General features: G+C 39.0%; 3 protein-coding genes across 8 annotated transcripts; 1 reads left to right on the forward strand and 2 right to left on the reverse strand.

The window, feature by feature from the left end:
• The first annotated feature begins 973 nt into the window (after window positions 1-973).
• On the forward strand, window positions 974-8,920 carry LOC111476860 (MLO-like protein 11). Of its 6 annotated transcripts, none has more exons than XM_023120698.1 (16): window positions 981-1,134; window positions 1,360-1,507; window positions 2,577-2,634; window positions 2,721-2,953; window positions 3,050-3,166; window positions 4,128-4,188; window positions 4,283-4,377; window positions 5,105-5,179; window positions 5,357-5,442; window positions 6,430-6,479; window positions 6,558-6,598; window positions 6,690-6,860; window positions 6,944-6,979; window positions 7,115-7,182; window positions 7,290-7,350; window positions 8,075-8,920. In XM_023120698.1, the coding sequence occupies exons 2-16, from the start codon at window positions 1,379-1,381 to the stop codon at window positions 8,453-8,455; spliced, it is 1,662 nt and encodes a 553-aa protein (XP_022976466.1). In that variant the 5' UTR covers window positions 981-1,134; window positions 1,360-1,378; the 3' UTR covers window positions 8,456-8,920. The 6 variants fall into 6 exon arrangements, with proteins under 6 accessions (XP_022976469.1, XP_022976466.1, XP_022976467.1 ...); XM_023120699.1 differs by having other exon boundaries at window positions 992-1,082; window positions 1,355-1,507; XM_023120697.1 differs by having other exon boundaries at window positions 994-1,134; window positions 1,355-1,507.
• A 1,317-nt stretch (window positions 8,921-10,237) lies between these two features.
• LOC111476840 (choline transporter protein 1-like) lies at window positions 10,238-17,275 on the reverse strand. The gene is made up of 10 exons (XM_023120669.1): window positions 16,767-17,275; window positions 15,484-15,842; window positions 15,163-15,308; window positions 14,424-14,607; window positions 14,263-14,336; window positions 14,072-14,185; window positions 12,393-12,749; window positions 12,017-12,277; window positions 11,675-11,902; window positions 10,238-10,753 (listed from the first exon to the last, which is right to left on the reverse strand). Exons 1-10 carry the CDS (start codon window positions 16,949-16,951, stop codon window positions 10,553-10,555), a joined length of 2,109 nt encoding a protein of 702 aa, XP_022976437.1. The 5' UTR covers window positions 16,952-17,275; the 3' UTR covers window positions 10,238-10,552.
• Window positions 17,276-18,614: 1,339 nt separating this feature from the next.
• Window positions 18,615-20,976, reverse strand: LOC111476921 (E3 ubiquitin-protein ligase RMA3-like). Its single transcript, XM_023120795.1, has 2 exons — window positions 20,822-20,976; window positions 18,615-19,556 (listed from the first exon to the last, which is right to left on the reverse strand). The coding sequence occupies exon 2, from the start codon at window positions 19,537-19,539 to the stop codon at window positions 18,769-18,771; it is 771 nt and encodes a 256-aa protein (XP_022976563.1). The 5' UTR covers window positions 19,540-19,556; window positions 20,822-20,976; the 3' UTR covers window positions 18,615-18,768.
• Between the last annotated feature and the right edge of the window lie 2,100 nt (window positions 20,977-23,076).

The raw sequence follows: 23,076 nt of genomic DNA on the forward strand, positions 1-23,076 counted from the left end.
ATTTAAGAATTAAAAAAGAATAAAAAAAGATGGGTTTTTCAAACGACAAAGAAATTTGGGCGTCAATGTTCTTAATCTCGACGTTTTGCTAGGTATGGAAGTTTGTGGAATCCAAATTCATCACCCGATGACTTCAGTATTTTCCTCAATTCGACTTGAAAACATGTTTTATTATAAAGTTCATATGATTGAGCCACTGAGAAAAAAGGTACACCTGGTTAGTATAGATTGTAACTTTCATTTTCTTTAAGGCTTTCTTAGTCATCCTTATCCTTAGAACTACTCTCGTTCGAATAGTTCTCTTATTTACTTACATGTTACATTGTGCATCAAAAAGTATGACATGAAGGCATTATCTACTTTAGAGCGTTGAAACGCTACAATTTAAAGAATTTTCACAAGAATTGTTTGTGATGTCACAACCTTGTATAGTGTTGAGATGGTGTCTGTAGTGTCTCAATGCTCTTGCATGTAGCATCTTAACCTTGCTTATATCATCTCAACGTTGCCGCCCAATCTCCTCTAAAAGGAATGGTCTATTGGTGCTCGGATAATTTTGGAAAGAAAAAATAAAAGTTCAAAATTTTAACGAAGTAAATAGATCATTCATTAGATCTCATATCGAATGGAGAGGAGAACAAAACATTATTTAATGTGTAAACCTCTTCTTAGTATATGTGTTTTAAAATCGTGAGGTTGACAACGATACGTAACAGGCCAAAATGGACAATATTTATTAGCGATGAGTTTGAGCTGTTACACTATTATTACAAAATGTTATGAGCATTGGGATACGAACTACATGACTAAGCCCAAAGACTTCTCACACCACTTTTATGGTCACAATCGTATTGGCCAAGTGCAGACGATACCAAGTCACCCCATTAATTATAACAAATTTCATGCTAGAGATGGTGGGGTGGATGGTACCTTGACCTAAACACACGTGAGTGCACTTTCGAAGAGCTTTGACTCTTCTGAGGTATCGCGTTCACATACTATTGTCGCACCAAAAGATCGCAACAGGGGCACATACATATGTCTAGTTCGTTACGTGTCGCATGAAGAGCGCAGAAAAACATGTAAACCAAAGCGAATCATAACCCCATTGATGAGATTTCTCCTGGCTTGATTGTGCGTTTTCTTGCATTTTTGTCATCTGGGTCTTTCGTTTTGGTTCATTTTGTTCATAAATTTCACTGGGTTTATTGTTTATGATGATGCCACATTTTCTTTGTCAACCCCAAGAAGTTTGTGCACATGGGGTTTTCATTTGTCTATTACTAATAGTCCTTAGCCCGAGGCTTTTCCCAAATTCTTTTGGCTGTTGATTTATATATATCGTTTCCTTTAGGTTAGTCTTTAAGATTTGTTGGAAATGGCTGAAAATGGCTCCCCTGAGGGGAGATCTCTGGCTCTGACGCCTACTTGGTCTGTTGCTTCTGTGTTGATAATATTCGTTGCGGTTTCATTGCTTGTCGAGCGCTCCATTCATAGGCTAAGCTCTGTAAGTATATTTCTGGGCCACTGCTTGTTATGCTTTAAACAAATAATGTGGCCTTGTTAACTAGGAAAGAATAGTATACTTTTGAAACTTTACACGTCTGCTTAAGCTTCTATGGAGCTTTTGTGTAACATCCAAACCCAGTAGATATTGTCCTCTTTCGGCTTTTGCTTTCGGGCTTCCCCTCAAGGTTTGTAGAACGCGTCTGTTAGGGAGAGGTTTCCACACCCTTATAAGGGGTGTTTCGTTCTCCTCTCCAACCGACGTGGGATCTTACAATCCACCCCCCTTCGGGACCCAGCGTTCTCGCTGGCACTCGTTCCCTTCTTCAATCGATGTGAGACCCTCCAATCCACTCCTTTGGGGCCTAGCGTCCTTACTGACACACTACCTCGTGTCCACCCCTTTGAAGCTCAGTCTTTTCATTGACACATTGCCCGGTTTATGGCTTTGATACCATTTGTAACCGCCCAAACCCACCGCAAGTTGATATTGTCCTCTTTGGGCTTTCCCTTTCGAGCTTCCCTTCAAGGTTTTTAAAACGAGTCTGTTAGGGAGAGATTTCCAGACTCTTATAAAAGGTATTTCGTTCTCCTCCCCAACCGATGTGGGATCTTACAATCCACCCCCATTCGAGGCCCAGCGTCCTTACTGGCACACTGCCTCGTGTCCACCTCCTTTGGGGCTTAGCCTTCTCGCTGACACATCGCTTGGTTTGTGGTTCTGATATTATTTGTAACAGCTCAAGTCCACCGCTAGCAGATATTGTCCTTTATAGACTTTCCCCTTCGAGCTTCCCTTCAATATTTTTAAAATGCGTCCGCTAGGAGAGGTTTCCACACCCTTATAATAAAGGGTGTTTCGTTCTCCTCCGCAACCAACGTGGGATCTTAGATGTTTTAGAGGTTGATTCCCATGCAAATTCATGTACAATATCTATATGAACTATGTCTGGAAATCTGGCTAAGAAGTTCTTTAGAGCTTCTAACATTATTTCCCTGATACATTGTGTTTCAGCTACTGCAGATTTTGTTCTAATCATGATATGTGTTTGTTACTTTTTCTCTTTCAGTGGCTGGAAAAATCTCATAGAAAACCCTTATTTGAGGCATTGGAGAAAATGAAAGAAGGTAACTTATTCGCTCAATCACCTCAGACAAGAATGACCTTTTCTGGTCGCTGGTTCTTATTTAACCGCCATTTTTTGCCTTTGCAGAGTTAATGCTACTTGGGTTTATTTCTTTGCTTCTGACGGCATCATCAAGTGTGATAACAAATATCTGCATTCCATCCAAGTTTTATGATACCTCTTTTACTCCATGCAGCCAGTCACAGATTGATGAACATCATGAGGACACTTCATCTGAGCAGAGAAAGCTATATATGGTTTATTCTTTCCCACATTTGTATAGGAGGATGCTTACTGTGAATAAAAATACATGCAAAGAGGCACGTTATGATTATTAACTTTTTTTTGTTCATAAGAACTCTGTCTTCTTCCATCCCTAATAGTCAACTGAAACTTGATACTTTCCTTGCTGGCAGGGTCATGAGCCCTTTGTTTCATATGAAGGACTTGAACAATTGCACCGCTTTATCTTTGTCATGGCGGTGACTCATGTATCTTATAGTTGCTTAACCATGTTACTGGCAATTGTGAAGGTTAGATATTTTTTTCATAGTCGGTGAGATCCCACGTCGCTTGGAGAGGGGAATGAAACATTCCTTATAAGGGTGTGGAAATCTTTCTCTAACAGACGCGTTTTAAAATCGTGAGGCTGATGGCGATACGTAACGAGCCAAAGCGGACAATATCTGCTAGTGGTGGTCTTGAGCTACTACAAATGGTATTAGAGCCAAGTACTGGGCGGTGTGCTAGTGAGGACGTTGGCCCCTAAGGGAAGTGGACTGTGAGATCCCACATCAGTTGGAGAGGGGAACGAAGCATTTCTTATAAGGGTGTGAAAACCTCTCCTTAACAGACATGTTTTAAAACCATGAAGTTGATGGCAATATGCAACGGGCCAAAGCGGACAATATCTACTAGAGGTGGCCTTGGGCTGTTACAAATAGTATCAGAGCCAGGCACCGAGCAGTGTGCCAATGAGGACTCTAGACCCCTAAGGGGAGTGGATTGTGAGATCCCACATTAGTTGGAGAGGGGAACAAAACATTCCTTATAAGGGTGTGGAAACCTTTCCCTAGCAGACGCGTTTTAAAACCGTGAGGCTGACGACGATATGTAACAGGCCAAAGTATACAATATCTGCTAGCGATGGCCTTTGGCTGTTACAAATGGTATCAGAGCCAAGCACCGGGCAGTGTGCCAGCGAGGACGCCGGTCGGTTGGAGAGGGGAACAAAACATTCCTTATAAGAGTGTAGAAACCTCTCCCTAACATACACGTTTTGCATTTGGGTTTGATGCTAAAGAACAACCGTTTCTATTAAACTTTGATAAAGTAGCTTAATAGAAGTTTGCCTGATATTGTACATAATGTAAAAATATTTAAAGATCATTATGACTTCTATAATCGTAAAGCATTTTGCTTTAGAAATTCATAGAAGATACAAAGAAAAGATTACTATTTATCCTCGTGGTTGACATTTTATAATTTGACCAGATCCACAGTTGGAGAGTCTGGGAAAATGATGCTCACATGGACCGTCACGATGCATTCAGTGGTGAGGTCTATGATAATGTTGTGTGTGATTCCTCATATTTTCTCTTAGCCACTTAAAGGATTCACAAGCAATTATTTCTCTAATATTATTGTAGATACGACGAAAGAAAAGATAATGCAGAGACAATCTCACTTAGTGCAATATCTCTCCTCCAATCCCTTAACCAGGAGCAATTTCCTTATCTGGATGGTAAGCCTTGATCTTCTTTTCATTTAGACAATGCCCCATGACTGCATCTATTCATAGACCCACCACCATTTTGGATTCACCTATTCTGACTTCAATGGTGTATATATGCATGAGCTACTATAGTGAAAATATTGGTGTTTTCGGATCAAGTTTATGCTTTAAAACGCATCTATTAGGGAGAGGTTTCCACACCCTTATAAAGAATGTTTCGTTCTCCTCCCCAACCGATGTGGGATCTCACAATAGCCCAAAAGGGACTATATTTGTTAGTGGTGGGTTTTGACTGTTACAAATGGTATTAGAGACAAACACCGGACAATATGCCGGCGAGGAGGTAGAGCTCCGAAGGGGGGTGGATTGTGAGGTCCTACATCAGTTGGGGAGGAGAACGAAACGTTTTTTTATAAGAGCGTGGAAACTTTTCTCTAACAGACACGTTTTAAAAACCTTGAGGGGAAGCCCGAAAAGGAAAGTTCAAAGAAGACAATATCTGCTACCGGTGGGCTTGAGCTGTTATAATGTTTTCGTTAAAAATTAAATACCAATGTCCAATGTGATTTCTAATCTTATTTGGGAAACCCTCTGTGGTTGAAAAAAGAAGAAGCTTTTGCAATAGGAGAAGCATCCCCATCCCATTTTTTCCTTGAACTTGGCCTTCATATACACCTGCTATTCACATACGTATTGACACTAACTCTTCTTTGAAATAATTAAATGATATCTGTAGACATGTTTCTTTCGGCAATTTGGGAGTTCTGTTGTTCCTTCTGACTACCTTACACTTCGCAAAGGCTTCATCACGGTAAAAGCAAATTATTCGTTTGGATTGCTAATTTTCTTTCATGTTTTACCATTTACACTACATTTTAGAGCTGTAGCATTGTCAAAGTTTCAGCTGCTTGTTCACCAATGATAATGAATAATCATCTTTTAGATACCAATATTTATGATTTTCCTGCATCTTATTATTTAATTGCAGAATCACAACCTTTCATCAAGTTATGATTTCCATAGCTATATGGTTCGTTCTATGGAAGAAGAATTCCAGAGAATAGTTGGTGTGAGGTAGTTGAAGTGTCCGTTGCTTTCAATTTTTTGAATCTATATGCATGTATACTGTTTTTTCTAGTCATTGCTATCAAGATAAAAGAGTTCAGGTTCAGCTATTACTCTTTGTAACTATATTATCAGAAGATGGAAATGTTCTCATCCGTTCTTTGTTGGGATTTGCATTTTGTGGGGCTCCTTGAACAAAGTAAAGTAATTTTCTGTTTTGAGTGGAATAGGAAAGCTTTTGAAGGCAAGTTTGAAGGCACCCAGAATGTTGTTCCGATATTTCTCTGTGTAACAGCCCAAGCCCATCGCTAGCAAACATTGTCCACTTTGGGCTTTCCTTTTCGGGCTTCCCCTCAAGGTTTTTTAAAACGCGTTTGCTAGGTTGAGGTTTCCACACCCGTATAATGTTTCGTTCTCCTCTCCAACCGATATGGGATCTCACAATCCACTCCTTTGGGGCCCAATGTCCTCACTGGCCGTCGTTCCTCTCTTCAATCGATGTAGGATCTCACAATCCAACTCCCTTCGAGGCCTAGCGTCCTCGCTAGCACACTGCCTGGTGTCCACCCCCTTTGGGGCTCAGTGTCTTCGCTGGCACACTGTCCAGTGTTTGACTCTGATACCATTTGTAACAGCCCAAGCCCATCGCTAGCATATATTGTCTTCTTTGGGCTTTCTCTTCCGGGCTTCACCTCAAGGTTTTTAAAATGCGTCTGATAGAGAAGTTTCCACACCTTTATAAAGAATGTTCCGTTCTCCTCTCCAACTAATGTGAGATCTCAAAATTCACTCTCCTTCAGTGCCCAGTATCCTTGCTGGCACTCGTTCTCCTCTCCAATCGATGTGGGATCTCACGAAATCAACTTTTAGAATATATTGAAATGAATGTGTTTTCTGCAACAATATATCTTTAGTTTCATTCTCAAATATTACCAAATTTCTTATTTTAGTCTTTTGGGAATTAAGGAAGCTGATTCTCTGTTCACTTTATTGCAGCGGTCCACTATGGGGATTTGTCGTTGCTTTTTTGCTGTTTAATGTGAAAGGTATAATAACCCTTAGGAAAAGAATACTTTTTCTGCCTCAATTCTAATTACCATTTGATCTCCTTTTCCTTCCTTCAGGCTCTAACCTATATTTTTGGATAGCATCTATTCCTTTTACTGTGAGCTCTCTCTCTCTCTCTCTCAAGAGCTGCCGCATCTATCTGGTTGATTGACCAGCTGATCTTTGACTACTTTTCATTTTTCATACAGCTTGTTCTTTTAGTTGGCACAAAATTACAGCATGTTATTGCAACTTTGACGTTGGAAAATGCTGGTATATCCGGATTCTTTTCTGGAGCAAAGCTAAAGCCGCGTGATGATCTTTTCTGGTTTAAGAAGCCTGAATTCCTGTTGTCCTTGATCCATTTTGTTCTTTTCCAGGCATGTCTTGATTATTAACAATGTTGCCTGAATGGATTATGATGTTCTTGGTTTTATCCCCCTTTCTCTTAATTCTCTTGCAGAATGCTTTCGAATTGGCTTCGTTCTTCTGGTTCTGGGTACCTTCCTCTCCTCTAGTCATGGCTTTTTTAATCTCAGAACAAAACAATCCCACTAGTGAAATAGGAAGCATTATATAGTTTCCTTCAAAACTTATTAGCCCATAACTATTATCTTGTTTAATTTGGTTACAGTGGCAATTTGGGTATAATTCTTGCTTCATTAGCAATCATCTGCTTGTCTATGCAAGACTAATCTTGGGGTATGAATCTTTAGTTTCCGACAGCCATAGCCTTGTATATATGACTATGTTAATTGTGTGGCGGGAGATAAATAACCTTAAAATGTTTGGTTTTGTCTTTCTTGTAGGTTTGCTGGACAATTTCTTTGCAGCTATAGCACCTTGCCCCTCTATGCACTGGTAACTCAGGTAATGTAAGGTCTAACAGCCCGGCCCAAGCCCATTGACCGCAGATATTGTCTTCTTTAGGCTTTTCCTTTCGGGATTCTCCTAAAGGTTTTTAGAGCGCGTCTCCTAAGGAGAGGTTCCACACCCATATAAAGAATGTTTTGTTCTCCTTTCAACCGATGTGAGATCTGCTAGCGTCCTCGCAAGCACTCATTCCCTTCTCCAATCGATGTGGGACCTCCCAATCCACCCCCCTTCGAGATCCAGCGTCCTTGCTGGCTCACCACCTTGTGTCCACCTCCTTTGGGGTTCAGCCTCCTCGCTGGCACATCGCCCCGTGTTTGGCTATGATACCATTTGTAACGGCCAAAGCCCACCGCTAACAGATATTATCTCTTTGGGCTTTTCCTTTCGGGCTTCCCCTCAAGGTTTTTAAAACGTGTCTGCTAGGGAGATGTATCCACACTCTTGTAAAGAATGCTTTGTACCCAACGTGGGCTCTCAGATAAGGCATGACATCTTAAATTTTGATAGGCTGTTTAAATCTGTAGATATCCTTGGTTTAAGACATTAAACTTAAACGTATATCCTTGTACAAAGAGAGTTCTCAAGGCTATGAAAATTTATCTGGTTAGTAGTCTATAGGAGGATTAACCTTAATGACGCTATCCAGAGGCTATTGACTGCGATTCATCTTTCTGCTTCATGTTTGTAACTGTAAACTTTTCCTGTGTTCGTTATGCAGATGGGAACAAACTACAAGGCTGCCTTAATTCCTCAAAGAATAAGGGAAACAATCTATGGATGGGGTAAGTCAGCTAGAAGGAAGAGAAGGCTCCGGATATTTGCTGATGATACCACAATCAACACAGAAACATGCACCGTGATTTCACTTGAGGACGACGACAATCATCATATTGATACCCCCAACACTGCCACTGGCTATGCCACAATCGAGATGCAGCCACTTACTGCATTGAATGTGTCTGTCTCTGTTGCTAATGATATATCATATGGGGTTGGAACTGCCCGTCTTCGACCCACTCTGTCTCTTTCCTTACCTGTCGCTCAAAACCTCAATCTCCAAAACCCTTTAAGAAGCTCATCTTTGCCGATACAAAGATAACGTATAGCTAGTAAACAAAGCTATAGAAGTACCATATAAATTAGGATAACAAATACCATGAAAGAAGAAGTGTTCAGAATGTGAGGCTAGAGATTTGTTTATAGGAAACTGAGTTAGTATTCTTAGAAAACAGTACACGAAACTGCTTGCTTTGTAATTTATCTCCCAACAATGCAAGGAAAGTTTAAACTCCAATTATAGAACAGAGTTTCCTGATGTTCTATATTTCATAAGTTTATTAGAAAATGAACTCCATGATGGATGTTTTTTTATTGAGAGCTAGAAGAAAACACTTTCTTTGAGGTAAGGTCTAAGCTCTAAACCAGACCACCATTGGATTTCATGTCCTGATTTGCTCCCCCACTGGATTTTATGTGATGATTTTCTGGCAGGACTGGTGGTTCAGGTTCTTCACCCATTGGAATAGATTCATCTTGGATCTTAGAGTCGTTAACCGTGCCGACTTCAAAGGTACAAGGTGGATGTGGTGCCTGGCATCCTTGGCATCCTCCTTGACATCCTCCTTGACATCCTTGGCACCCTTGAAATCCCGGACATCCCTGCCATGGACACGGCGAATAAGTGTAGCAAGGTTGGCAACCAGAGCTTCCACCACCAGATCCGTAGTTAGGAGGATAAGTATATCCCCCACCACCAGAGCTGCCACAGTTACCACCGCAATCACCATATCCTGAACCAGCAGAACTGAGTTTGGGTACGTTGCCTTCAGGTATACTTTTCAACTCAGCATTATTGAAATCTTGTAATTGATTGTCTTGTTCAGAAGATACATTGTTGCTTAGTAGTTCCTTTTCAGCATCATTGTTCTTGAGGACTCGATTGGCAGAGCTGAGGCTTAAGCAGAGGAATGCCAAGAGACCGACCAAGAAACTATTTTTGGTAACAGCCATTTTCTTTGAACTTTAGCTCTCTTTTGAGGGGAAAGCCGAGTATTCTTCTGTGCTTCTCAAAGTGTAGGGGCTTTTGCTTTTTATAGTGTGGGGAGTTTGTTGAGTTTGGAGGAGCGTAAAAGCAAGAAAAGCATTGGCGTTGGTTTGGCCTAAGAGTCCGGAGGACATCATTGTGTGAGTTCTTTGAGTCTTTGTTGCATAAAACATTAAGCAACAAGATCCTTTCCTAAATGCAAGGGATTCTTAATGTAAATTAGATTTTTTAATTCAGAAAATCATCCAATCACTTGACCCCAAGAACTTGAAAGATATCTTCAAGTTTCTAGCCCTTTCCGTACGAATCAATTATCATTGAGTTGTGGTCATGGTAGCATGTTGCTTAGAGACCATTTTCTATGTTCTTTTTGTCAGTTGAACTGATTCGGTTAGCTTAATGCAAAGAACATGAGACAAAAAATGTAAAAGTTAAATCTCACCGCTAGCATATTTTGTCCCTTTTGGGTTTTCTCTTTTGAGATTCTCTAGGAGAGTTTCCACACTATTATAAAGAATAGTTCGTTCTTCTCCCTAATCAATGTAGGATATCACAATCCACTCCCCTTCGAGACCCAGTATTCTCGCTGGCACACCACTCGATGTCCACCCTCGTAAGACCCCACATCAATTAGAGAAAGGAACAAGTGTCAGCGAGAATGTTGGACCCTAAAGGGGGTGAATTCTGAGATCTCACATTGATCGAGGAGAATGAAGCATTGATTATAAGCATGTGGAAACCTCCCCCAGCACACGCATTTTAAAATCCTTGAGGAGAAACCCGAAAGGAAAATTCCAAAGAGGACAATATCTGCTAGCGGTGGACTTGAGCCATCACGAGAACCCAACGTAATATTAACTAATGTCATTGCAATAATAATGGAGAATACAACATATCCAAAGCTTCTCTAGTAACAAGTAACAAAAATAGTAACCTGCCCATAAAAAACAAAACAAGGCCTAAAGGTATTCCCTGTCTGTCTCTTCTCTATCACTTTTCCTCCAACTTCCACACTGCAAAGAAAATGATTATTTACAGTGAAAAAACTGTGACAGTGAAGGGTTGGAGATGACAGCAGCAGGAGAAGGTAAAGCCTATTTTTTTGGTAACATTCTGAGAGGGCAATCAATATGAAAAGTAAATGATGAAAGGCTATGAACTGGGAGGCCCCTGTGTAAGTCTTTGCATCTCATTTTGATCATTGAGAGTCTCCATGAGAAGTGGAGGGGCATATTGAGCTGTGCCCTGATGTTCTTCAGAATCTTGACAGTAGGATAGAATTATTGTATCAATGGACATCTCCACCACTCCAAAGAAAAGTGTAGCAACCACATAGCCTAGCCCCCAGCAAACCTGTTGTTTCACAACCAAAAAGGCCTTAAATCAGTATTGACACGACTAAATTTACCGTGGCTCGTTTGCTTAAGCTTTTGGGTTCAGCAACGATTTAACAGGTTATCAAAGGAGAGAGCGTTGTGTTCAAAACCTTGGGATGTTGGTTTCTTCCACTAATTTCTAAGCCCACAAGTGAGAGTGTAGAAGTGTGATATGATTAAGTTTATCGTAACCCGTTAGCTTAAGCTTTTGGGTTTATAGGCCATGGACGTGTCATATTATCGTTTTTAAAATATGACGATTGAAAGTGAAAAATGATTACAAAATTGAGGACTGAAATGTTATATTTTGTAACAGTCCAAGCTCACCACTAGCAGATATTGTCTACTTTGGCTTGTAAACGTGTCTGATAGGGAGGAGAGGTTTCCACACCCTTATAAGAAAATCTTACAATTCACCCCTCTTCTTGGGGGCCAGGTTTTTGACTTTGATACCATTTGTAACAGCCCAAACTCACTGATAGCAGATATTGTCCGCTTTGGCCCGTTACGTATCGACGTCAGCCTCGCGGTTTAAAAACGTCTACTAGGGAGATGTTTCCACACCCTTGTAAAAAATGTTTCATTCCCTCTCCAACCGATGGATCCCATTGTGAGATCCCACATCGGTTAGAGAGGGGAACTAAGCATTCCTTATAAGAATGTGGAAACTTCTCCCTAGCAAACGCACTTTAAAACTGTGAGGCTAACGGTGATACGTAACATGCCAAGTAACATGCCAAGAAGGACAATGTCTGCTAACGACAGTGGGTTTGGACTGCTATATATTTAGTCTAACACTGATATGAAAGAGAAGTAACATGCTTTGCTCTGTTCTATACCTATTTTTCTCCCTTTTATCACCCAAAAAACTATATGTAAAAAAAGTTAAAGAACTTACCAAGACCGGAAACAATGGGGAAGAAATCTTGTTATGAGCAGATCTGTATTTGTGTGTATCCGACATGAGGAATGCAAAAAGAGCACTTGAGAGGCTGATACAAAGCTTCCCAAGGAACAGAATAACGTCTCCGATCACGTTCACTCTCCCGATCCGAAGGATGTTGTTCATTATTAACTCCGTCGCAATAGCTGACGCCTTACAAAAGCTTTTGCCCGTTATCGCAATCTGCACGAATCAAAATAGCAACGTTTGTTGGAGAGATTACTGAGTTCTTGTTCTTGTTCTGCAAACTAATAAACTAATATATTGTAGTCAATGAGTAAATGAGTATCAATTTACCATTATATATGCATTGCGGTTAACGGATTTGATGATCCACTCTATACATCTCAGGCAAAACCGAGACGTATTATGTGCTGCTCGGCCAATCCAACTATCTGGTGTCGTACTTGCGACTTTCAATTTGCGACGAATAGACTCGAGTATGAACCGAATTGATTCCATAAAGGATACAGTCAAGGAACCGATAGCCATGGACCCGAGGTTATATCTTGCAAGCCGTTTCATCGAGGAGAACACTGGAAGAAACGGAATTTCGGGCTGCATTAACCAAAGACAATGAGTATTAAAGAAGGAAAGAATCCACTGTAAGAACTTATAGCCCCGAAAGAAGTTCAGAATGTTGGATATGTTGACCCCATCGTTAGTAACTTACCGAAGTTTCACCACGAGCCCAGTAGTAGGAGGCCACGGAGCCTGCAATAACTGTTGAAGAGCATGCTACAAAAAATTGAGTAGCCCAATAACCTCCGAATAGGTGGAAAAAGATGGCTATGTCGATATGAGGAGTATAACGGATGCTATAACCACAGCAACGGTCGCAGTTCACTCGTTTTGAAGCAAGATCGTAAGCGCAGCAATTTGAGTTGCAATTATTCTGGACAATCTGACCAGAGCTGAAGAGATGAAGGGAAGCTGATAACCATAACATGTAAAAGATTGCAAGGATGGCATAAGGTATGATTGGAAAGATTATGAGTGCTTGAACTTCTCCGATCACCTTTGCAGCTACCTGCACGTAGGGTCGTATGAAACCAAAGTGAAATAATGATATTATCGATATTAATCAGTTTAGAAACTAAGAGTGCCTCAATGAAATGAGCTAAAATGAGCGACACTATAACAGCCCAAGCTCACCGCTAGCAGATATTGTTTGCTTTAGCGCATTACGTATCGCTGTGAGCCTCACGATTTTAAAATGCGTATGTTAGGGAGAGGTTTTCACGTCCTTATAAGGATGTTTCGTTCCCTTCTCTTAACTGATGTGGGATCTCACAATTCACCCCTTTGGGACCAGCGTTCTCGCTGGGGCACCGCCTAGTGTCTGGCTCTAATACCATTTGTAACAACTCAAGCCCACTGCTAGCAGATATTGTCTGCTTTGGCTCGTGACGTATCGCCGTCACCCTCACGATTTTTAAAACACGAATGTTAGGGAGAGGTTTCCACATCCTTATCAGGAATGTTTCGTTCCCTTCTCCAACTGATGGGATCTCACAATCCACCTCCTTGGGGGGCCAGCGTCCTCGCTGGCACATCGCCTAGCGTCTGGCTTTGATACCATTTGTAACAGCTCAAGCTCACCGCTAGCAGATATTGTCCACTTTGGCCCATTACATATCGTCGTCAGCCTCACGGTTTTAAAACGCATCTGTTAGGGAGACATTTCCACATCCTTATAAGGAATGTTTCGTCCCCCTCTCCAACCGATGTGGGATCTCACAATCCACCCCCCTTGGGGGCCAGCGTCCTCGTTGACACACCGCCCGGTATCTGGCTCTAATACCATTTGTAACAGCCCAAGCCCATCACTAGCAGATATTGTCTGCTTCGGCCCGTTACGTATCGCCATCAGCCTCATGGTTTTAAAACGCGTCTGTTAAGGAGACATTTTCACATCCTTATAAGGAATGTTTCGTTCCCTTCTCCAACTGATGTGGGATCTCACAATCCACCTCCTTTGGGGGCGAGCGTCCTTGCTAGCACACCACCCGGTATCCACCTCCCTTGGGGGGCCGGCGTCCTTGCTGGCACCCGCCCGGTGTCTGACTCTGATGCCATTTATAATAACTCAAGCCCACTGCTAGCATATATTGTCCACTTTGGCCCGTTACATAGCACCATCAGCCTCATGGTTTTAAAACGCGTCTATTAGGGAGAGATTTTCCCATCCTTATAAGGAATGTTTCGTTCCCCTCTCCAACCAATGTGGGATCTCAGAGACACACAGATAAAGAAATCGTCGAAAACTTGCAATGCTGAAGTTGAAGTACTTGAACTACATATCAGTTTATAATTTTTGCTGCCATTATGCATGTATAGCATAGTACTTGCCTTGAGGACAGACGTTGCCATTATGATTCGACGGATGATAGCAATTGAAGTAAGAACAGAGACAGCCATAACAAAAGTCATTAGAACTGCAGCAGCGCGCATATGATCGAGCTCCTGAACAATAATCAATCGAGTGTTCAGAATCAAATGAGTTTTTTTATCGAAAAGTCTCACGAGATTCGGTTGCATACCCTTCCAAATATGTGGACATAGGGGTCGTGATCACCGATGATGGGCGTGATAGCATCATTTCCAATCCATCCAGCTATAGCAATAAAGACAATAGCAATCAGTAATAATAATACAAGATGAAATAACAACTTTAACTCAGAGTAAACATGTTCCTCCTCACCTTTGAGGTAATAAAACATTGTGACCGATACGATGAGAATGTTGAATAGAATGACTGTTACCCACGGCATAGCAGCGACAAAATGTCGAATCATTAGCAACCAAATCACTGCCAAAAATAGAGGCAAAATTCCTCCGCAAACAATCAATATCGGCCACGACTTCCCAATATCAGACATGTATCTCTGTGAGTAGTTTAGAGCATAGAATAAGTGAAAACTTCAGAAATGGTAAGACACAACGAAAAAAGTTACGACATGATAGAGAAGCTTCAGACGGGACGCTAAAGATATTATTCGAAAGAGCTTGCAATTTGGAACTCGTGAGCTCGTATGACACTTTACGTAGACCTGTGATTTGATAGGAACCAGACTCTCCACAATGGTACGATATTGTCCACTTTGAGCATAAGCTCTCATGGCTTTGCTTTTGATTTCCCCAAAAGGCCTCCTATCAATGGAGATGTAGCCAATGTGGGATTCCCTCCCGACAATTCTCAACAATCCTCCCCTCGAACAAAGTACACCATAGAGCCTCCCCTGAGACCTATGTAGCCCTCGAACAACCTCCCTTTAATCAAGGCTCGACTCCTTTCTCTGGAGCCCTCGAACAAAATACACCCTTTGTTCAATACTTGAGTTACTTTTGACTACATCTTCGAGACTAGCAACTTCTTTTGATTTAAAGTGAAATTTTTTTACGATAACTGCATGCATTGTAGAAAAGAAAAACTTGTATACCTTCAAGACAGATGATCGAGAGTTGGTCGACTTATGAATAGATTTATCTATGATCAAATCCGCATCTATGTTCATTCCACCCATCTGCTTCCAATGTGTTAATGATACATTTGAGGGGCGAGCGAGGAACTGGCAGCTCCAATAAACTGAGAAAGACATCGTTCTAACCGTGAGCTCGTTGCACCTTTAAATTTATACACTTTTTCGTTGCACATTCGTTCGTAAAACATGTTTTATAAAGAATCTAGACGCGAAGTTTTCGATATCATCCTATAAGGTGGAAAACAAACAATGGCATCAAGAAAGATGAATCTCACTTACCATTAACACTAGGAAAAATGACAGGGTAACAAGGACCTTGAAGGTTCACCGAGCTGTTCCTCATCTCAGGCGTAAGGAACTCGAAATAATCGTAGTTCCTGTCTATCCAATCATCCATTGAGAGGCGTATTTCGCCTTCTGGATAATCACAAACCCAGTTTAGAGAATCTTCTGAAGGTGTTGGGCAATCCATCAAACATATACTCCGAGCATCCGCCAGCTTAAATTGACTGTCCTTCAGACCACTTTGATACACCTGATTAGGATTCAACCAATATTTAAGCTCGAGTTCACGAAGGCCGGGATTAGCATGCTTGTTGCCACAGACATTTCCTTTGTAGTCTAGTCCATATGTGAGCCTGATAAACAGTAGCACAAAGATCAACTTAAAGGAGACTAATAAACAAAGAGAAGGAGAAGGCAAGCACCAAGTATATGTAAGCCTGATAACCGTACAATTTCAAGGACTAATTGTAGTTCCTCCATGATTAATACAATTTGGAATCATCAGATTGTTACTATTATAAGAAACTAAACCAAATCACGATTGGCGAACGGGAAAACTGGGGCCAATGAAAGCTATTGTGATGGCAATACATGAGGCAAAGGAACGCTCGGTTCATCGGTTCCAAAGGGTTCTGTATGAATCTTACAGGGTACAGTTCATCAAGGATGTAATGTCAGTTTTAACATAAGCTTAAAAAGAAGGGAGAACAAAGAAAACTAATGGAAATGTCTCATCCTACCCATATGCTAAATTTCCTTCAAACTTCAGAAGGGTTAAAACAAAGAAGAAGGCCCAATGATACCCCCCAGGAGCTATCTAGCCAAACATTGAGTGATACCCCCAGGAGATATCTAGCCAAACGTTGGGTGATACCCCCAGACGCTATCTAGCAAAACGTCGAGTGATACCCCCAGGAGATATCTAGCCAAACAATGAGACCCCCAGAAGCTATCTAGCCAAACGTTGAGTGATACCCCCAGGAGATTCTAGCCAAACAATGAGTCCCCCAGGGGCTATCTAGCCAAACGTTGAGTGATACCCCCAGGAGCTATCTAGCCACCGTTGAGTGATACCCCCAATAGCTATCTAGCAAAACAATGAGACCCCCAGGAGCTATCTACACAACAAATTATCAGGTGGGTAGTGATGAAGTAGCAGAATTCCATGTCGAAGTGAATAGAACATCACAAAATTAAAGAACTTAAGAGCTTTTTGAATGAAAGAGACAATACGCAAGAACAAACAGTAGCCATTGAAGCAAAAGAAGAGTCCATACCTTAATGGGTCTCCTTGGTTAAATCCAAAGCTGGAGTTAACAATCATGCCCACCCAGAAAGCTATAAAGATCACAAGAAACACAATATCTCTGCATTTTCTATTATGCCTAATGATCCCACCCATTTGGGCATTCCCATCACTTGAAGGGAACCTCCCAATCACTGCCCCTAAAGGACCCCTCATCTTCACAAACCCAGGTTTCCCCCTTCCAAGCAGAAACAGAGAGAGAATCTAGAGCGAGAAAGAAACTAAAGCTTCAACAATGGAGTGGCAAAGTAAAGCTTCAAAGAAAAGGGTTTCAGATTTGGAATCTTTATGCCAAGTCTTTCTTTCCTTTGGGACTTCTGGACAAAAGTACAGTAGTGTTTTAGAGAAGCGTTTCAAAGGGACTCGGCTAAACAACAATTTTGAAGAACCCAATGAATTGAAGACATCGAAATGTAAAAGAAACCGGGAATAAAAACCTTTAATTCGTTGTGGGCTTCTTTAGATTTTGATAAAGAACTCATTTTTTTGGAATAAAAACCTTAAATTCGTTGTGGGTCTCACTCGATTTTGATAAAGAACTCATTTATTTTCCCTCTCAAACACAAATTTGAGTATCAGATATTAAATTGGATGCTATTAACCTTATTAAGATTGATTTAAATCTGATTATTCCGCTACAAAGCTGACACAGACATTTATGTCTGAAGATCTACGGTCTTTGTCGGTCTCAAGCTGTTGTAATTGCCTATCACTGTCGATGCTGTGGAAAATTTTTGAATTGACTGCGATGATCGAGCTCATCCAACGGTGGGTAATAAAGGTGTGAACTTTATCAATTAGTATGAGTGTATTACACCGGAAATTTCCCCCCTAAAAAGTAATATTCTCTATTATAAAATTTAAAATAAATAAATAAACATATTTAAAGTATTTGTGGGTCACTGATAATTTTTAAATAATATTAATTTTCATTATATCCATAAATGTTACTATTGTATCTTGGAATTAAATTAATATAATGACATAATTTTTATTTTTCAAAACTTTACTAATTTCAATAAAAGTTATATTTGGGATAAAATTAAATTTGACTAACACATAATTACCTTACAAATAGCCACAAAAATTGTAAAATTATAAATAAATAAATAAATAAATAAAGTAAAATCGTCCATTAAACTATATAATAAAATGTAAAATTAAATGGAATGGATATAAAAGTTGATATAAAAAAGACCTTATAATCATTGTGTTGACATCATAATGAATGATTATTAGTATAATCCTTCGAATCATTACTTTTACCAAACCTAATTTAGTGTTTAAGTCCCTAATTTTACTTTTACCAAACCTAATTTAGTGTTTAAGTCCCTAATTTTTTTTATTTTTTTAAATTTAAAACGACCCCCTAGTAATCCTTTTACTATTTACCCTTTTACTATTTACTAAAGATTAAGTCTATGAATTTCAGGTCCTGGTACTAAAGATTATGTATGTGTGCGGACTTCGTATTCTTATACTAAAGATTAAGTCTAAGAACTTCGAGTTCTTATACTAAAGATTAAGTACGTTTAAGAACTTCGGGTCCTTAAACTAAAGATTAAGTCTATGAACTTCGAATTCTTGTACTAAAGATTAAGTGTGCAAACTTCAGGTTCTTATACTAAAGATTAAGTAAGTCTACGAACTTTAGGTCCTTATACACAAGATTAAGCAAGTCTACGAACTTCAGGTCCTTATACACAAGATTAAGCAAGTCTAAGAACTTCGGGTCCTAGTAAGTCTATGACCTTCGGGTCCTTATATTTGAAGTATGCAACCGCAGTTAAAACTTTAAGATTATGTTGCAGCACCAAAAGGAGTGGCAAAATATTGTGATATTAGCTTAAGCTTCTGTACAAATGGATGACTTCTCACAGTAAAGTCATACAGCAAAATTCTAGCTGCTCATTTGCTGCTGGTCAGTATCATATGATATGATATGCTTCTTCACAGAACGTCTATTGCCAACTTCAAAACAATAGAAGACAGATAATAAAGCAGCAAAATAGAAAGATGGAGACTCTATTAAGAGACTTATCAAGCTGCATTTCCTGTCTTCTCATTCTGCTACTGCCATTCCCTGTGATAGAGTTGTTGTAAGTCGGGTATGGCAACAAGTTTCCATCCACGCTACCGAAAATTCTAGTGAAAACTGTTTCTCCGAACATCCCGATCGTTGGGTTTAGCAGACTTGTTATCACGGCATTACCGAGATAAGAAGGTGCATATGAAGCAACGTCGGTATAAGCCTGGGGGAAGTATTGTTGGTGATAGATTGGGTGCTGGTGTGGGTGCGGGTGCGAGGGCGAGCGGATATAATTTGGATGAAGCTGCTGGCTATGATGCAAGGCAGAGGCAGCATTGGAATGGGGCGGTGTGTTCATCGACGGTGGTGGTCTTCGAGGTACAGCCATACCCAAGTGAGACTTCTTGGATTCGGAATCTGAGTTCGACGTGCCACGACCATAGAGGGGAACCAAAGAAGAGGGAGTGATGCTAGCCTTACAAACAGGGCAGTTCTGGGTGTTTTCGGGTTCGTCGCTGGAGATTTGAACGTGAAGCCATATGTAAATGCACGGCCAGCAGTAGAGATGACCACAGAGGGTGACAACAGGATCATCGGCTGAGTCTAAGCAAATGTTGCATTCGAAACAACCGTTAGCATCTTCTGAGACGGATCTCCAGTTTTGCTTGAGAGAGACATCATGTTCAGACTCGTGCACGGAATGGTTTTGTTCCATGGAATGAGTAATACGTTCTGTTAACAAAACGATAAATTGAGATAATGAGATTCTTTTAAAAAGGAGTAAATTAGTGAATAAAATCAGCTGCAATCGACGATTGAAGAACATTGTAGAAAGATACCAATTTGAGCACATAAATAACAAAAACATAATTTTCAAAGCATAGAAACTAAGAAACTTGTGGGCGGAAGTAGTGTTTCTAAGCTTTAATTTCGAAAAACAAAAACAAAATGATTACTAAACTGAGTAGGTTTCTAAACAAATGTTCTTGGAATTTGACAAAAAATTCAAAATATTTCCTTATAATTGATTACTAAACTGAGTAGTTTTCTAAACAAATGTTCTTGGAATTTGATAAAAAAAATTCAAAATGTTACCTTATAAATGATTACTAAACTGAGTAGTTTCTGAACAAATGTTCTTGGGATTCGACAAAAAATTCAAAATGTTTCCTTATAAAAGATGAAAGGATGAGAAAACAAACACAATTTTAAAAAACCAAGCTACTCGAACCAGATTTTTTCCTACAATTGGCAAAACTTAAGCTCTGTTCCATCCACAACTAATCCAAGCCAATTTATAGCGAAGAGGCCAAAAGGATTGTGAAAACTTAAAAGAAAACACAGGGATCAATGATTCAAGGGCCGATCTATAGACACAAGAGCTGGGATCAATGTAGATTATTCAGACCATTCAAAAATCATCTATCACGAACCAGAGTCGAGACTCGGAACACCCTCTTCATTAAGCTAGCAAGCCAATTGCAGGGCAACAACGCAAAAATCCCAAATAAATAACAAACAAACGTCCAATCAATGCCCCAAAAACTGGACTCGTTCAGCTTGTAGTTTACGCTACCTATCCTCTAAATTGGAAAAGGAGAGAGACGTGGATGAACGGAAAGAAGTTTTTGGAAACAATGTCAAAACTCCCAAATCATCTCGAAACTTCGAAGTTGAAAATCTTGAGACGGAAAAAACAAAAAGACACAGCAATCCAAACAAACTTATCCGCAAAATCATGCAGTTCAGATAAAACAAAACCCCAAAATCAACCTAGATCGAATCACATGGAAAGAAGAAAAAGAGGGCAGTTCAAATTGAAGCCGAACAAATTCGCTTAAATGCATAGATTAAGATCCAACACTCGTTGTCTTGAACAGGAAAAAAGACCAATTCATTTAAACAAAACCCAAATTCCCCGAACACATTTCACACAATTCAAACAAAGAATAAAACAAAACGTAACCTTAGAGATTAGAAATACAAAAATCACTCACCGTTAAATAAGAATCCGAAGGGTTCCGTACGAAAATCCCCGACCGAAATCAAATCAAATCCAATCAGAGAGATAAATGAACGCAAAACGACGTTGGCGGAGAGAACTTCAAGAACAATTCTAGAGAGAGGAGGATCGAGGGGAAAAAGAGGGAGATTTATATAAAAGGAGGGGAGAAAACGCGTGTTCTCCACGAATAGAGTAAGCGCGTCGTGTGTTTAGGTTCGTGTCGGCGCGTCGGGTTTAACTTTATCCAGCTTTTAATTTTCTTTTTCCTTTTAATTCTTTTTTTCCTCCAAAATAAATTGATTATTTAAAAGACTCAGACCAGCCAAAGTTGAAAATTATACGCGAAGAAAGCGGAGTTAGTGGCACGTGCAAGGGAGGCACGTGCGAAACCCAACCAACTTAGTTCTTATTTATAGATTAATTGACAATAGACACTCTTTATCATTTTATTTTATTTTTAAATCACCAAAATTAGTTAGTCGTTTTGAGTGACGTGGCAATTTATTTTCAAATAATCCCAAATATTAAACTTATTATTTAATTATTTATACCATATCCACTAATTTCCTATTTTATGAAAATATTTTAACAAATTTATAAAGCAATAATTTTGAAAATTAAAATTCAAGCCAAATTAAAAAATATATATATATATATATATATAATTTTTAAAAAACATATATTTTTATAATTTAAACCGTTATCATAACTATAAATTAAAAAAAAATGGTCCACCTAATTATAATGGTCCTATATCTAATTAGAAATATTTAAAAGAAATTAATTGAGAGTATTCTTCCATAACTCAAAGTTTAAATGATAATAAAAATTCAATTTCATACTTTTAATTAATTAAATTAAATGTTCAAATTACAAGTTTAATACATTCAACACAGTTTAATCTCGATCAATTGAAGGTTAATACAATGATTAATAATAGCCATATTTTGTTTTTTATTCCCATGAATTATATTTTAAATTTTAAATTTTATTTAATCGTACCTTAATTTTGGATAAATGACAATAATATCCGCATCGTAAATATTTATTAAAAATATCACCTCGAATTTAGATAAATATTGTTAATTTAACATTAAAATATAAATGGTTGCAATTTTGCCCCTATGATAAATGTGAAGGAGGTCATTCATTTCATCCAATTGCACCTCAATTTTAGATAAATGTTATAATTTTAATTTTAAAATATGAAAAGTGTCTGCAATTTTGCGTCTATAATAAATATTTATTAAGAAGATTATTTAATTTCATATTATTGAGAAGATAAACATTACAATTTTAATTTTAAAATATAAAAACATTACACTTTCATAATATGGTACAAAAATTGATAATCTGTTATAGGAAAATATGGAAACTTCTAAATTGGGATTCGTCGGTGGAATAATACACCGACTCTACGCCGGGAACAACCCTCCGACGGCGGTGGCAGCGGCGGCGGAAACGGGATTCAAAGAACGTTGGTGGCCATAACGGAAGACGGTGACTTGACGGAATGAAAAAAGTTTCTTTTTATTTTTTTTTAATTTTAATTTATTAATAGAAAATGATAAATGTTGAAGTGTGTGATAAGATAGGATGACACGTCATCATGAAACTCAACGAATATTCGATATTATCCATTCCTGGTGTGTGGGGCCCACGTGTTCCCATTTGTGATGCCGTGTCCTGTTGCGAATGAGTGGATAGTCCACGTAGGATCCCCAAGCTGCTTATCAATTTCCACGCAAGTAAAAAATGATTTTTTCAATATTTAAAAAATTTTACATTAAAATATAGTTTTAAAACAATTTAATAAATCTAGAATTTAGTTTAAACTTTTTTTTAACAAATATAAAATTAGGATTTTTTAATTAAAAAAAGTTAAAAGTATAAAATGACCCAATTCATATTTTAACCAAAACTACATTATTTTTTTTTTTTATTTATTTTTTTTTTGTTGGGAAGTTCACATTATTATCCCTTCATTCTTTTCCGATTTCGTCTATAGACATGAAATAAGGTTTATTATCACGCTCTCTATATGAAAGCGTGCAAAGATGTTTTCTCCCATAGGGAAAATGAGGTAATCTCCGCAGCTTTACACTGAGGTTATGAACTCATAGGGAAGAAAATTTATGGATGGAATCAAATATGCCGTATTTACAAACAAAAGTACTCAATTATTGGAGAAAAATCAATATACTTCTAATGTCGAATCGGGATCTAACTAGGACAGAAATAAAGCAT

This window comes from Cucurbita maxima, unplaced genomic scaffold (genome assembly GCF_002738345.1).
Source record: "Cucurbita maxima cultivar Rimu unplaced genomic scaffold, Cmax_1.0 Cma_Scf00003, whole genome shotgun sequence".
NCBI lineage: Eukaryota > Viridiplantae > Streptophyta > Magnoliopsida > Cucurbitales > Cucurbitaceae > Cucurbita > Cucurbita maxima.